Consider the following 13987-nt stretch of genomic DNA (forward strand, 5'->3'; position numbering starts at 1 on the left):
TTAAATGAATAAAAGCTGCCTGTGCGCCATCATGAAATTCTGTCTACAGATCTTCATAGGGCTGTCTTTTCTCTTCATAATGTTTTTTTATTTTTCTTTTCATTCTTTCACTTGGAGGTGGTCTCATTATAATGTTCAGGCTGGCCTTCATCTCCTGCTGTCAATTCTTCTCCCCACACTTCTGCTTGAGTAGCTGAGCCTGTAGGTGTGCCCTACTGCTTCTGGCTTTTCTGTGTGACTATCAAGGGTTCATTCTTATGAAATGGATCTATGCGTGTCTAATGTGCTACAAATAAACAGATACATGATTTAATTCTTTGTGTGTTTCACCCAGTCACAGAAGCATGTTCTACCAGAATGAAAACAATTTGCTTTTTTGTGGACAACTTAAAATATTAAAATATTCTTATTTTATTCTTATTTTTGAACTGGAACTGTGATTACCTTTTCAAAATATGAAAATTTGCTTTAATTTTGATTTTTGTAAAATGAAACATTTCATTTATCCTTGAATAATTTTGTGGATAAAACTATGACTTTATTATTAAGTGTTACATATCAATAATTTTTTTTTTTTTGAAGCCTCTTGTTGCTGTACCACATAGAATTCCTTCAACGAGTAGAAACGTGAGAGAAGAGAAAACGCGCTCAGAGATAAACTGTGAGTACAGACTCCGCCACCCACAAATCAGTGGCAAAGGTGAAAATTTAAACTATAGTTTAGTTGAAATTATTTTTTTATTTTCTTTAAGGTATTTGTTTCCTTTGTCAACACTGTTAGATGTGAAGTTTAGTGAGAGCTATACGAATTTCATTTCCTTTGTTCCTCTGTAACTTTTGGTGACAAGAAAGGAAATATATATGTCACATTTGAAAAGAAAGGTAAAGCATCAGAACTAGGGAAGATAGATGTCATCAAGGGAATGAATGCACCTTAGCTCCTAAGTTTCTGTAAGTCACCTAGAGAGACTTTCAAGTGTGGGAATGAGGGTCTTTTGACAAGCTCCCAGCATGTGTATGCTGCGGTGCTGATTGGCCACACTGTGTATGAACTTAAGAGTGAAGTCTGCAAACGTGTGTGTGTGTGTGTGTGTGTGTGTGTGTGTGTGTGTTGCAGGAAACTAGACACCTATAGCCTGACTTTTCTGAGGCTTTTGTGTGTACTCTATGGGTAGAGACAGATAATAAGCACTGTGTTTGTATGTTGAGGGAACACCAGGATTGAAGACTCTGCTTTTGGTAGTTTATGGGTTTGTATTTGAAGCTTTCAAGTCTTACTCATTGTTTTAACGAATGTTTCCGGTGTATCTTCATAGGGTTTCTCCTGTTGTGATAAACACCATGACAAAAGCGACTTGGAGAGGAAAGGGTTTATTTCCTCTTAGAGCCGTAGGCCATCATCTAGGGAAGGTACTTGACAGGAACTCAGGGTAGTGCAGGAGCTGATGCAGAGGCCATTGAGGGGTGCTGCTTACTGGCTTGCTCCTCCCGGCTTGCCCAACCTGCTTTCTTAGCACCCAGGAGCACCTGCCCACTGTGGCACCACCTATGGTGACCCTGCCCCCTCTCCCCCCATCAATCTCAGTCATGAAAGTTCACAGGCTTGCCCACATGACAGTCCGGTGAGGGAGTTCCCTCCTTTCAGGTGACTCCAGCTTGTTCAAGTTGGCAAAAGAGAAAAACTAGTGCAGGGCGTTTTATGATTACATGTGAAATTTGCTATATGGAAAATGCTCCACGATGGCACCTATAAAGACTATATTCTTCATAATGTTGTAAAAGCTGTTGTAAAAGCTTTCTGGTTTACAGAAAGGCTGTCCTGTTGACCTTTTGTATTTAGGAAGCTCCTCTGCCTTCAGCTGAATGTGATAATCAGAAACTCATCACCTTCCCAGATGCTTCATAGCCCCCAAGTTGTAGGATTTGTTTTGACCCGCAGTGGCTTTGAAGGGTCAGCAAGTGATAATGTTGGAGCTGTCTCAGAGAAGTTCCCCTGGAGAGTAAGATGCGAACTTGCAGAGGATAGCTTGTGTAAGTGCAAGGAAGTGGTAGAATAAACAGGTGCATCCTGATAGATGGTTACAGAGCTCTGGCGTTATTCAGAGTACAGTGTTGGACACTGGGATGGTTAACAGTCGTTTAAACAGTAACTGGAAGAGACTGGCAGTGGTAAGCCACAACGTCAGAACAGGAGAGTGTGTCAGCATCACATCGGAAGAACGAGTCTCTGCAGACTTTCTCCTCCTCCCAGGAGTGCATTCCTGTCCACACAGCGTGGGAATAGGGGAAGATGCTGAATAACACTCTTAATGCCTCGCTGAAAGTTATTTGAAACTCTAATATGAGGCTGTGTGCAAGCAGTGATAAATTGCCTATTCGTGAACAGTTTACTTCTCCAGACCATCCTTTGACATCTGAGCCATTAACAACTACTAGTACACATGCATACTCACACAGGCTCTCACACATAGCTAGAATATGTAGACCTGCTTCTCAGCACTTTAAAACTTGGGCTTTTTATTGTCAAATATTCAAATCTCTTGATTTAGTTGATACTAAAATTTTTAAAAGATTTATTTTTATTTTCTGTGTATGGGTGTTTACCTGAATGTATGTGAGTCACATGCAGTGTCCATGGAGACCAGAAGAGGGCATCAAATCCCCTGGAACTGTTGTTAACAGATGATCATGAGCCACCATGTAGGTGCTAGGTCCTCTGGAAAAGGAACCCATGCTCTTAATGACTAAGTTATGAGAAGTTAGATCAAATCTTTTTTTTTTTATGTTCTAATGCATGGTGTATATTAAAACATCAAAGAATAACGGTTTTGCAGTACAGTTCAGCTGACTATAAAACATACATTGTCTCACAAACACCAGCATTTGTCTTAGTCACTGGTCTATTGCTGTGAAGAGACACCATGGCCACAGTAAATTTCAGAATAGAGTATGTAGTTGGGGACTTGCTTACTGTCTTAGTCACTGTTCTATTGCTATGAAGACATATCAAGACCTAAACAACTTTCACAAAAGAAACATTCACTTGGGGGTTTCCTTAGAGTTTTAGAGGGTCAGCCCATTACCATCACAGCAGGAAGCATTGATGGCATCGTGTACTAGAGAAGTAGCTGAGAGCTACATCCTGATCCTCAGGCGGCAGGAAGAAATGGGCCTAGCATGGGTTTTTGAAACCTCAGAGCCCATCCCCAGTGACACACTTCCTTCAATAAGGCCACAACCTCTTAATTGTTCCCAAGTAGTGCTACTCCCTGGTGAGTAAGCATTCAGATATATGAGCCTATGGGGGCCATTCATACTCAAACCACCACATTTACAGTTTCAGAAGGTCAGTCATGATGTAGTGGGGAGCATAGTGGCACGTGATGCTGAAGCAGTAACTGAGCTCTGCATCCTGATACACAGGCCAGCAGACAGCCTGGTTCTAGCGTGGACTTTTGAAACCTGAAAGCCCCCTCCCAGTGACACACTTCCTTTAGTGAGGCCACATCTACTAATCCTCTAATCCTTTCAAACAGTTCCACTACCTGCGACTAGGAATTCAAATATATGAGCCTATGGGGGACATTCTTATTCAAACCACCACATTCCACTGTCTGGACCCCAGAGGCTTATAGCTGTATCAGAATGCAAAAAAGAATTACATCCAACTTCAAAGTTCCTGTAGGCTAACCCAGTCTCAACACTGTTTAAAAGTTGGAAGTCTCTTTGAAGACTCATGGGAATCTCTTAACTGTAAACCTCTGTGAAATCAAAATCAAAAAGCAGATTTCATACTTCCAACATAAAATGGCACAGAATGTACGTTACTGTTTCAAATGGAGAAAAGGGAGCATAGTGAGGAAATACTGAACCAAAACCCAGCAGGGCAAACTAGAAACTCTGCATCTCCATGTCTGATCAGACATCCAACTCCTTTCAGCTCTGTTGACTACAACACATGTCTCTCTCTTGGGCTCGTTCCATGCACAGTCTTGAGCCTTTCTTGTCAGGCATCCCAAGATTCTGGCATCTCTAACCTCTTAGGATCTCACAGTCCAGGCCTTATCTTCACAGCTTCACAAAAGGCCTCTCTAGGCTTCCATGGCCTCAAGGGCTTTCTTTAGCCACAGCTGGTGATCCTAAAACTCCTTGTATCCTTGACTCTAAAGCTGGAACCATGTGGCTGAAGCAGCCAAGTTTTGCTGCTCGGTAGGCCTCAACAAGGACACGCTTACGCCAGCAAGGCCATACCTCCTGATCCTTTTAATCCTTTCGAACAGTTTCACTCCTGGTGACTAAGCAGTGAGTCAATTTTCTTCAAACCACCACAGTGTTTCTGGCTCAGGGCCGCCTTTGGTAAAATAGCTGTCGTGTTACCAGAACTGCGGCCATGGAAGGCCAGGCAAGGCTGCACGGCTGCTTCCACACTCGATTATGTGACTGTTAGCTAAAGGCCGCTTCCCTTAGGGCAGCTCACAGGAGTTTCCTCCAAACTAGATCATCTAACAGAAAGACAGAAACTTACCATGGAGGTCAGCCATTGGTTATGCCATGCTTACTTTGTCATCCCCACACTCTGATCTAGTACAGGAGAGGACTACACAGCCTTTTCGGTGCTAAAATCACTGTGGCCGTCTTGACTCACTCCCACGGGCACCAGCTGATGTCCGCCTGCCCAGAGACCGAGTTCAAAGATCTCTTATGCTGGACCACAGCACATGAGCAACTTAGATTCAGGATAGAACAATTGCCTGTTATGATAAAGGCCCTGTTTCAACCCCAGCACTGCTTGCATGAGTTAGTTAAAATATCACATCACTTCATAGTCACAGGAAATTCCTGTGTTCAAGGGTAGCCTGGGCTAAAATAATGAGACACTGTCTCAAACAAAAACAAAACAAACAAAAACAAAGAGGAAGGAAACATCCCATATGCTGACATGACTTCTTTTTCTTTTTAGTTGGCCAGGTAAAATTTGATCCTCCCTTACGGAAGGAAACAGAGCCACATCATGAACTTGTAAGTACCTGTTCTTGGAATGTTAGCCTCTGAACATACATCTTAAATTTGCCTTTATGATACATTAGCACTGGCTAGCTAGTACTTAATATTTTCAAAAATATTTGGAGAAAAAAATGATAATTCTAATACTGAATAAATAAATCTGTGTTGCTGAAATTAAGTATTTTCAAAATTATTTGAAGCGATAAGTTTCACCATTCTCTGATGAAGTGCTTTAAATGCTGGCTTTTTACCTAGTTTTTATTTCGTGTTTGGTTTGAGGGGCTTTTTTTGTATCCGCTAGGAAAGTGCTGCGGTCTCTAAAGATGACAGCAGTGTCTGGTGTGTGTAGAGTATTAACACTGAGAACAGGTATGGAGAATAGGTCATCTGCCCCTAAACACATGAAACTTGCCAGTGTGGAAAGGCTCCAAGGCTTCGTGGTGGTTTTTACACATTGCCGTCCAAATGCAGGGTTCTGGTCCAGTTTAGAGGCAGACTGCTCTGCAAATATTTGAGGTGTTCATGCTTTATAAAAGAATAAAAAGGAGATTAAAAGACAATTTAATAAAATTGCTTTGCCAAGGCTGCAGATTATTAGCATGGTGGGTTTTCCTTTCCCATTTAATAAATTAGAAGAAAATCATGCTTAATAAATACTGAAGGCTGATAGAGTAGGAGCTTTCTTATGAAGTTTAATGCAGATTTTCACCATTTGACTGGCACAAAGGAAGACATCAGCTTTCCTTGTATGATTTCATTGTACTAGCCTGAAGGAGAAAAATAGGAAAAGCTTGAAATGATCATATTTTAACATTAAAGCCTGCCATCCCTGTAGATTAATCTTCTTAATCGTAGAAGGTTAAAAATGGAAAGCAGTCCTAATGTGTGAGTGCTAATTGTGTTTTGTTAAAGCAGTCTGCAGAGTGGGTCTGTCCTAACTTAGTAACTGTTATCAAGCAGCTGCTGTGATGTTGTTTGTGTGGAAGCCACTTGCTATCATTTGTTGTTGCATTTGCCTTAATACAATTGTTAGCAGGACCCACCTCCCTTGTGAAAGTTTCCTTGGTGAGTGTGTGGCTGTCAGTCTAAGTGTCAATAACCTGGGTTTCTTGGTCTCTGCTAAACAGCCCGACAGTGATGCTTTTTTCGACAGTTCAGAAGAAATATACTACACTGCAAGATCTAATCTGGTATTTCTCATCTTCTGATTATCTTTGTCAGCATTGTTTTAGTCTTAACTCTCTTAAGTTCAGACATTTTGTCCAGTTTTATTGTTTTATAGACTAAAGGTTGTCAGTTAGCAAGCTTCCATATATTGAAGAATGCAGTAACTTTTTCCCATAACATATCAAATCTACTCAAGTGTAAAATTGCAGTAGTAAACAATTTTTCCTTTTATGAAAAACATTAGTATTTAACCTTACACAAATGTGAATGTTTTTTTAGAAATAACATTTCATTGGTATTAAAAATACCAATTTTAGTAATGTATATGTTTAGATGAATGATAAACTATTGATATATAAATATACAATCATATTTATAACTTGATATTACATATATAATAGCATTATATATGTTATATAATATGTAAATATACTGTGTATGTATTATATATATTGCATGCATCATATAATTTAAAGATGTAATTTATCCCTAAGTTAACAGTGGAGTCAGATGAAATCTTGCATTTGTCAGCATTACACAATGTCTACTTTTCTCATGAAAAAGATCTGGATTATACAGCATCTCTGAAGTTATACTATATTCCCATTGGGTGGAAAAGTTTACTTAGTAAATATTAGATAGCTAATGCTTTCTAAAACATTACTAGGTACCTCCTTCTATTCGTATGGCTGGCTAGAACCCAAGTTATCCCAACATTTATTCCCAGATTCTGCTTTTCTGCCTGTCCAATGGGATTTTCTTTCTCTTCCTCTCCAACTTGATAGGATACCTCTTTGAGTTCTAGTTAGTCTAAATATTTATATAAACACTGAAATCCATGTCTTCTAATGCCTATATAAAATAACTCAGACATTCTTTTAGAGAGAGAAGTTCTATCTTGTTAGATAAAACAATACTTTCAGACATAAATTCGTAGCTGTGCAAAAAAGATAAGCTCAGTTACCAAAATGTGGCCAGCTGTCAACTGCTGACCAGTGGAGCCAACACAGGGGCTACCATGGAGGTTAGGAAACTAAAAGCTGTTTGGGGCCAATGTGACTCAAGGAGGAGTTAAGGCTGGTATCAGTATCAGGTAAGGTCCATTGTTGACTCTCAGGGAAGGAAACAGGTGTGCCTATATTTCTTGGAAGTCAGTGTAGGCTCACTGGCACAGACTACAGTTTTAAGAGGTAAACAGCTGAAATTAAGACACTTCTGCTTTTACTAGAAATGGGAGTTAGTCAAAAGAGATGGATCTGAGCCACCAAAGAACAAATGATGAAGCTGTGAAGTTACATGAGTTGCCTACAGTTGGCCTCTGAAGAAGTGGGGGACAGTACAGCTAGGTGTGGTGGCTTGTGATTATAATCCCCACACTTGGGAGACTAAGACAGGAAGTTCAAGGCCAACCTGAACTACATAATGAGTAGGGTGGCCTGAACCTCAGAGTGAGAACTTGTAATAAAGAAAAGAATGCAAAAACTGGTTAAGTCGCAGAAGCAGCATTAGAGGGAGGGAGGAGGTCATGGGGTAGCCAAGAGAGTTGACAGATGTGGCTCCAAGCAGAAAGCATATGTCACAGACTGCTAAATTGGGAAGGATGGGGATTCTCAGTTAACCTGAGATAGAAATAAAAAAAAAAAAGTAATTTCTGGGTCATAATTTTCTTCAGAATTAGAAATGCAGACCAGAATGGCAAGTGGTGAATGTTGCAGAGGAAATAGGCCACAGACTCAGAAATGGAAGTCAATCTCATTATTTACTAATTCCCTCCATGCAGAAAGGGTGACAGAGCAGAAATATCAGAGGTAGAATTAGAAACATTCTTGACCTTGTGGAACCAGTCCCCAAACCTGACAGTGTTACCACATCCCTGGCTCCTTTCCCAAGGCCTGCTGAGGCGCTCACTCCATCCCTGTCTTGAAGTCAGAAGCATCTTATGAGCAGGAAGGATGTGTGGAAGAGGAAGGCATTGGGGCCTTGGCACATGAGACTGTGCTGCCTCATTTTCCTTGTTTAGAAGTGCAGCGTGCAGAAGGCAAAGGAACTGAGCACTGCACTGTCGTTCCCTTAGCTAAGCATGCAGGTGGTGGTAGTGGCCTCAGCCCCTGCGCTGCTGCCTCTACCCACAAACATCATCTCAGTTTGGTTGGTTGTGTTGTTTTGCTTGCTTTGAAGTAATGGGTTCTCCCTCCTATCAACATTATATCTCATAGTTTCTTTTTTTTTGAACTGTGGCAAAATATACATAGTACAAAATGTATTTTACTCTTTTTTAAAGTGTAGACAAACAAGACTCACTGCACACCAATCACTACTCACATCTGTAGAACATTTCGTCTTCCCAAACTGGACATCCATGCCCTTTCAGTAGCTCCCATTCTCTCTCACTGGCCTTAGTGACCACCAGTCTGCTTTGTCTCTATGGGTGTGATTATTTTAGGGACCATGGAGAAGTGGAGTCCTAACTGCTTATCCTCTCCCAACTGGCTCACATCACTCAATACAGTGTTCCAGCATCTTCAGGGTTCCCTCTCATTGCATCATATGTCAGAATTTTCTTTTTCATACAGAAAAATAAATCTATTTATGTAAATGCCACATTATACTTATTTATTCATCTGTTGATGGACATCTGTTGCTGTTACCTTTTGGTTACTGTGGATAATACAGATAGGACCACAGATCTACAAATGTAGGTTTGAATCCCTGCTGTTGTATACACAGAAGTAGAACTGCAGGAATGAATGGCAATTCTGTCTTTAAGTGTTTTAGAAGCTGCCATGTTTTCCACAACAGTTACTCTAAGTACATATACACCTGTAGACAGGGTTCTGATTTCCACACACCATCACTTAATTTTCTCTTTTTTGTTTTTTTCAGTTGTGGTGATAGTTGTCCTAGTGAGTGTGAAGCATCCATCCACGTCAGCTCCCATAAATGGTTGTTGCAGGGGCCACACACCTATAATCTCAGCAGTTGGGAGGTGGAGGCAGGAGGATCATCAGGGTACCAGGTCATCCCTAGCTACACAGAGCTTTTAGAGCTAGCCTGGGCTATATGAGACTTTGACTCAAAAAATGAAAACCTTATTACTACTTACCAAACACTTAATGAGCCCAAATCTGCCTCTTATCTTAGTGGGCAGCTGACACCAGGATGAGGGCACAGAATTTGGAGAACCCAAAAAGAGATGCCTTTACTGAATTTTGAAAACTGCTGACATTACTAACACTCATTGAAGCAATGATTGAATAGTAAGAATTTTGTCCGTAGTCATAAAATGGATCTATCTGATCTACAAAAATAAGTAGCTTTAGTTGAAAGATTAGATTCCAAGTCTGTAGAGCTGAATGCTGTCTGGCTTAGTAACTTTTGATAATGCATTGAAACTTAATGTTAAAATGCTGTTTTGGTTTTTGAGATTTATCTGTTTATTGTTTTGTTCTGTTTCATCTTTTTATCTTGTTTTGAGATAAGATCTCTATATAGAGAGTTAGGCTAGCCTGGAACTCAAGATACACCTGCCTCAACCTCCCAGGTGTTAAGGTTGCAGGTGCCGTGCCGGCTAAAACCGCATGCTAGTGGTTAGCAGAGGGCACGGAGTAGTAAGGCCTGTCTGCCCTAGCAGTGGTCTCTCTAAGCGCCAGCACGGAAGTCACGTTCTTAGATACTTCAGTCTTCATCACTGAGCGGGCTCAGTCATCACCCACCATGTTCCAGCGCAGCCTGCTTCTCTGACACCTGTTTTGTATTATGTTGTTTTCACTCCCAGTTTATTTCTGCACATCATCTTCCATATTAAAATGGATTGCACTAGCCATTCTTCCCTGCCATAATTTTCTCATTTTTCCAATGAGGAAAAATATTCTCTCCTGCTCTTTTCTTTTTTTGGAAGAGAGAGAGAGTGAGTGAGTGAATGTCCGTGTGTTCGTGTATGTTTGTATTCAATGGTCTCAGCTCTGTTGACTTCCTGCTGTTTTCCCATCTGGTATAGACTGCAGTCTTCCAAGGTGACATAACATAAATAAACTACAGTAAGGCTTTCTTGAGTATGTGTGTCCTTCTTTTCTAGCACTTCATAATGGAGTCTTTGTCCTTCCCTAGTTCTTTCTTGCTGTTTTCTTAGAATTTCCACCCTAAATTTAGAAATAGCTTCCCTTGCCCCTCAGTGAAAGGAACCCCTGAAATTAGAATACTTTCACCCGTAAAGTTCTATAGTATATCCTAGGACAGCTATGTCAGACTATTGTTTGAGCCCCCAGGTTGAGTGTTTTTTAGGTTATTGCATGTTTTCAGTACATGTTAATACTGCTTTGACATGACGTTATCATTCAATAACTGTTTAATGCTAATTTTTTGATGTGTCCATGCTCAAGTGCATTCTGATTTAGCTTATCAAAGATAGCCAAATGATGCCATAATCTTGGTTATTTTGAGTGCATTCTGATCATAATTTTGATAGCATTTTTCTAATATAGAATGGCTTCAAAATCCTTTTTAAAAATCTATTATTACTGTGTTGTGCATGATGTCTGTGGGGGATGGCAGACCATGTTGAGGGTGGAAGGCAGAGGACAGCCTTTGGGCGTCATTTCTCTCCTGCTGCCATGTTGGTTCTGGGAATTGAACTCATATAGTCAGGCTTGGTGCCAAGAATATTAACCCACTGAGCCATCTTGATGGCCCATGTGGTTGTTACAGCATAACTTGATTTCAGGAGAGAATAATTATTGAAGAATAATCTCTTTCCATTTTAGCTTTCTTGTTGGATTAGCCATCGGACTTGCATGTACCTACAACTTCCGTACTCCATTGGTCTCGATGTATATGAGTCTATACTTCATTTTCTATTTAAATATCCCTTTAGTTATTTTGAGTAATTCTCTTTCTCTTCATCACTGTATTCCTGCCCTTGATAAAGTTTCATTTTCTGGTCATTACTGTCAACCACTTTTGATTGTCATCTCTCAGCTAAGTGGCTATTGCTGCACATCAACAGAAGCCATACCCTCTCTGTATATATACATGCTTTTGAAGCTGTTGTTTAAGTGAAACGTTTATGAGTTCTATATTGACTGTAGCTGTCGCTGCTCTGGTTAGAGGGCTTGGTCATGTATACCTGAACACAAGTTTGAACGTCGAAGTATCCACAGAGATGAGTACATTGTTGGCTGAATGCTAGTGCATAAAGTATAAAGTCGTGACCACTAAAATTTAAAGTGAAATAGTCGTGGCAGGCTTGTGACTTGGTGACATGGAATTATTAAGGTATGTCATAAGTTAAAGAGAATAGGTATCCTTTTTCATTAGAATTTCATATGGTAACCACTGTGACAGTTGTCCAGTCTTTTTCATTTATGCTGTCACTGACAAAAACAGTTAGTATATGCACTGCTGAAGCCAAATATTAAAGGGGACAAAATTTGAGCCTTATACTTTGGTTTTCAGCAGATGGGTTTTAGACAGGCCTTGGAGTGTATTGTACAGTGCAGTGTGTGGAACTGTATTCTGATCTTAGACTTACCAGATTCCAGTCTCGGGATGTCTGTGCTTCTCTACACTGGTCAAGTGTCTGTCTGCTTCCAGGAAATGATACAGGTGGCATTTGAACACGCATTTATGATGCAGAGCATGGTCTGTGTGTCAGGTGCTGTGCTGGACCACGGCTGGAAGGAAGGGAGACAGGTTTGGCCTTTTCTGCTGTGTTTAAGGAATTGGTGGCCCCACTACTGTTTTAAGAGACTTTTAGACAGGTTAAATTTCAGTGTAAGCTCTAGAGAACATGTGTGTGGTAAACTCTGGAAACAGTAGAGCCGTCCCTGACTTCGAGGTTATTCCAAAGTGACTTCTGTAGAGCCCCAGTCATACATCTGATGTCACCTTGTGAGAGGGAAGCATATCCTGCTGAGTTCTAACAGAAGACAATCCCTAAGATCAGTCATCAGAGTACAGGGGAGAAAGGCAGTTTGGTTCTTTCTATGTTTGTTGGATAGTACATTTTTCTCAAGAAGGTATTTTGCGTATTCTCCTGAATGTTAGTTCTTAGCGCTCAGCAGCCTTCAGCATTCAGTCAGGATGTTTTCACAGTCAAGGAATTCTCAGTAGTCATTTACACTTTTCTGTTTTAACCATTAAAGTCTTCCTAACCGTCCTTCAGTGCAGTTCCCAGGCTTGTCCTAGCTCACATGCATTCCTCACTCCTACAGTGGAGCCAGCTTTCTGTCTGAAACACTAATCCCCTGCATGAAGCAGCAGTAGAAATATGGGAATGTGTATATGCACAGAGCCGCTCCAGGTGCCGCAGACACCACCAAACCAAGATAGGCTGTCGCTTATTCTTTTGGGTTTTTGTTTGTTTGTTTGTTTGTTTGTTTTTGCTGTGTTGTAGCTTAGCAGTTTTTTATTTGAGCTTTTTTCTTTCTACAAGCTAATTTTTACAAATACTAATCACAATAACAATAACCCCAAATGAAACTTGTAGATGTCATTTGGGAAAATTCCCAAAGAAATACTCAAGTATAAAAATCAGAACTACAGCCTTAGATTGTTGAAAGTGCCACCATGCCTTCTTTTTAAGAGTATATAGCAATACAGATTTATTTGGCGCTTGGGGCTTTGCTTTTTAAAGTAATTAATGTAATTAATATATTAATGTATAGTGATTGATATACTGTTGTGCTAAATATTTTGCTTTATGCCATCAGGATCTACAATTAGAATACGGACAAGGACACCAAAGTAGTTACTTTTTAGGTGGAAACAAGTAAGTAAAGTTCTTTTGAAATTTAAATTCAAAGTAGCTGTCTTTAATATTGTTACATTTTGTATTTCATATTTAAGGTGGTAAATTGAATTGGGCTGGTAGATGTTGCACAGTGTGCACTTGAGACCCGTGCTCTCCCCACTGGCCATCTGTCGTCACTGATTGTCACCTGGGAGGATCAGCCTGTTAACCTAACTGCAGATCTTTTCTTGTTACAGTATAGTCCAGCTGTGCTGAGCTTGCGCTTTAGCTGATCTCCTCCTAAAATTGACCTGTTTACGCTCTGTGAGACTCCTCTCTCAGCTGTGCTAGCCAATGAAAATGCTAGGTCGTCCTTGCTGCTTAGAAATCCCAGGCTTCATTTTAGCTGTGCTGGGCTTTTAAAGAATACTAGTAGTGGAATGGGAGAAGAGCCTGGATGGGGAAGAGGGAGGATGAGATTGGGAGGGGGGAGGGAGAGAGGTACAGGGGGGATACAAAGTGAATAAACTGTAATTAATAAAAATAATTAAATAATTTAAAAAAGAAAAAAGAATACTAGAAGTAAGAATAGACATGGATTTCTGAAAGCTATTTCATGCAAGAAATAAATTTAGCATCTAGTAATGCCTCCTCTGTATCAGGCACCATCCAGCTGGTAAAAGCATGGTATAAGTTCGTCATAAGCCAGGGTTGAGAACCCAAGACTGCCCTTCCTAGCTTCTTAATTTCTGATTTCGGAGGTGAATTTTCACTCTTAAAAGCCAATTTGTAAGGGAGTGTTTACATTACTGAAGTATTCTGGGGACGTATATATGTCTATATTAAATTAGAACTTAAAGTTCACTCTTGATTACATTAGAGATCTAGACATCTGCTCTCATATTTTAAGTTAGGCTGCAGAGAGATGATTAATGACACTTCAAAACTGTAAACCTTGTCTTCTCTATAATCTAAATACTTCATGTTTTCACTTAAAAACAGTTTCTAGCACAAAGAAAAGGCTTTTAATGAAAAGCTAAAGAAGTGTGCTAATTTTGATCTGAGTTTAATCTGAGTTTCAGCTAAATA

At 40.2% G+C, this 13987-nt stretch overlaps 1 protein-coding gene across 4 annotated transcripts in view; it reads left to right on the forward strand.

The window, feature by feature from the left end:
• Positions 1–13987, forward strand: part of Map4k3 (mitogen-activated protein kinase kinase kinase kinase 3) — a 143164-nt gene that overhangs the window by 95597 nt on the left and 33580 nt on the right. For 2 of the 4 annotated variants that reach the window (XM_060363879.1, XM_060363884.1), the window contains exons 13-16: positions 583–661; positions 4961–5019; positions 6132–6194; positions 12879–12937. In XM_060363879.1, coding sequence (XP_060219862.1) covers positions 583–661; positions 4961–5019; positions 6132–6194; positions 12879–12937 — 260 coding nt within the window. The remainder of the gene's footprint in view (positions 1–582; positions 662–4960; positions 5020–6131; positions 6195–12878; positions 12938–13987) is intronic. The other 2 variants (XM_060363882.1, XM_060363886.1) reach the window with 1 other exon arrangement.

This window comes from Meriones unguiculatus, chromosome 1, assembly GCF_030254825.1.
Source record: "Meriones unguiculatus strain TT.TT164.6M chromosome 1, Bangor_MerUng_6.1, whole genome shotgun sequence".
Lineage (NCBI taxonomy): Eukaryota > Metazoa > Chordata > Mammalia > Rodentia > Muridae > Meriones > Meriones unguiculatus.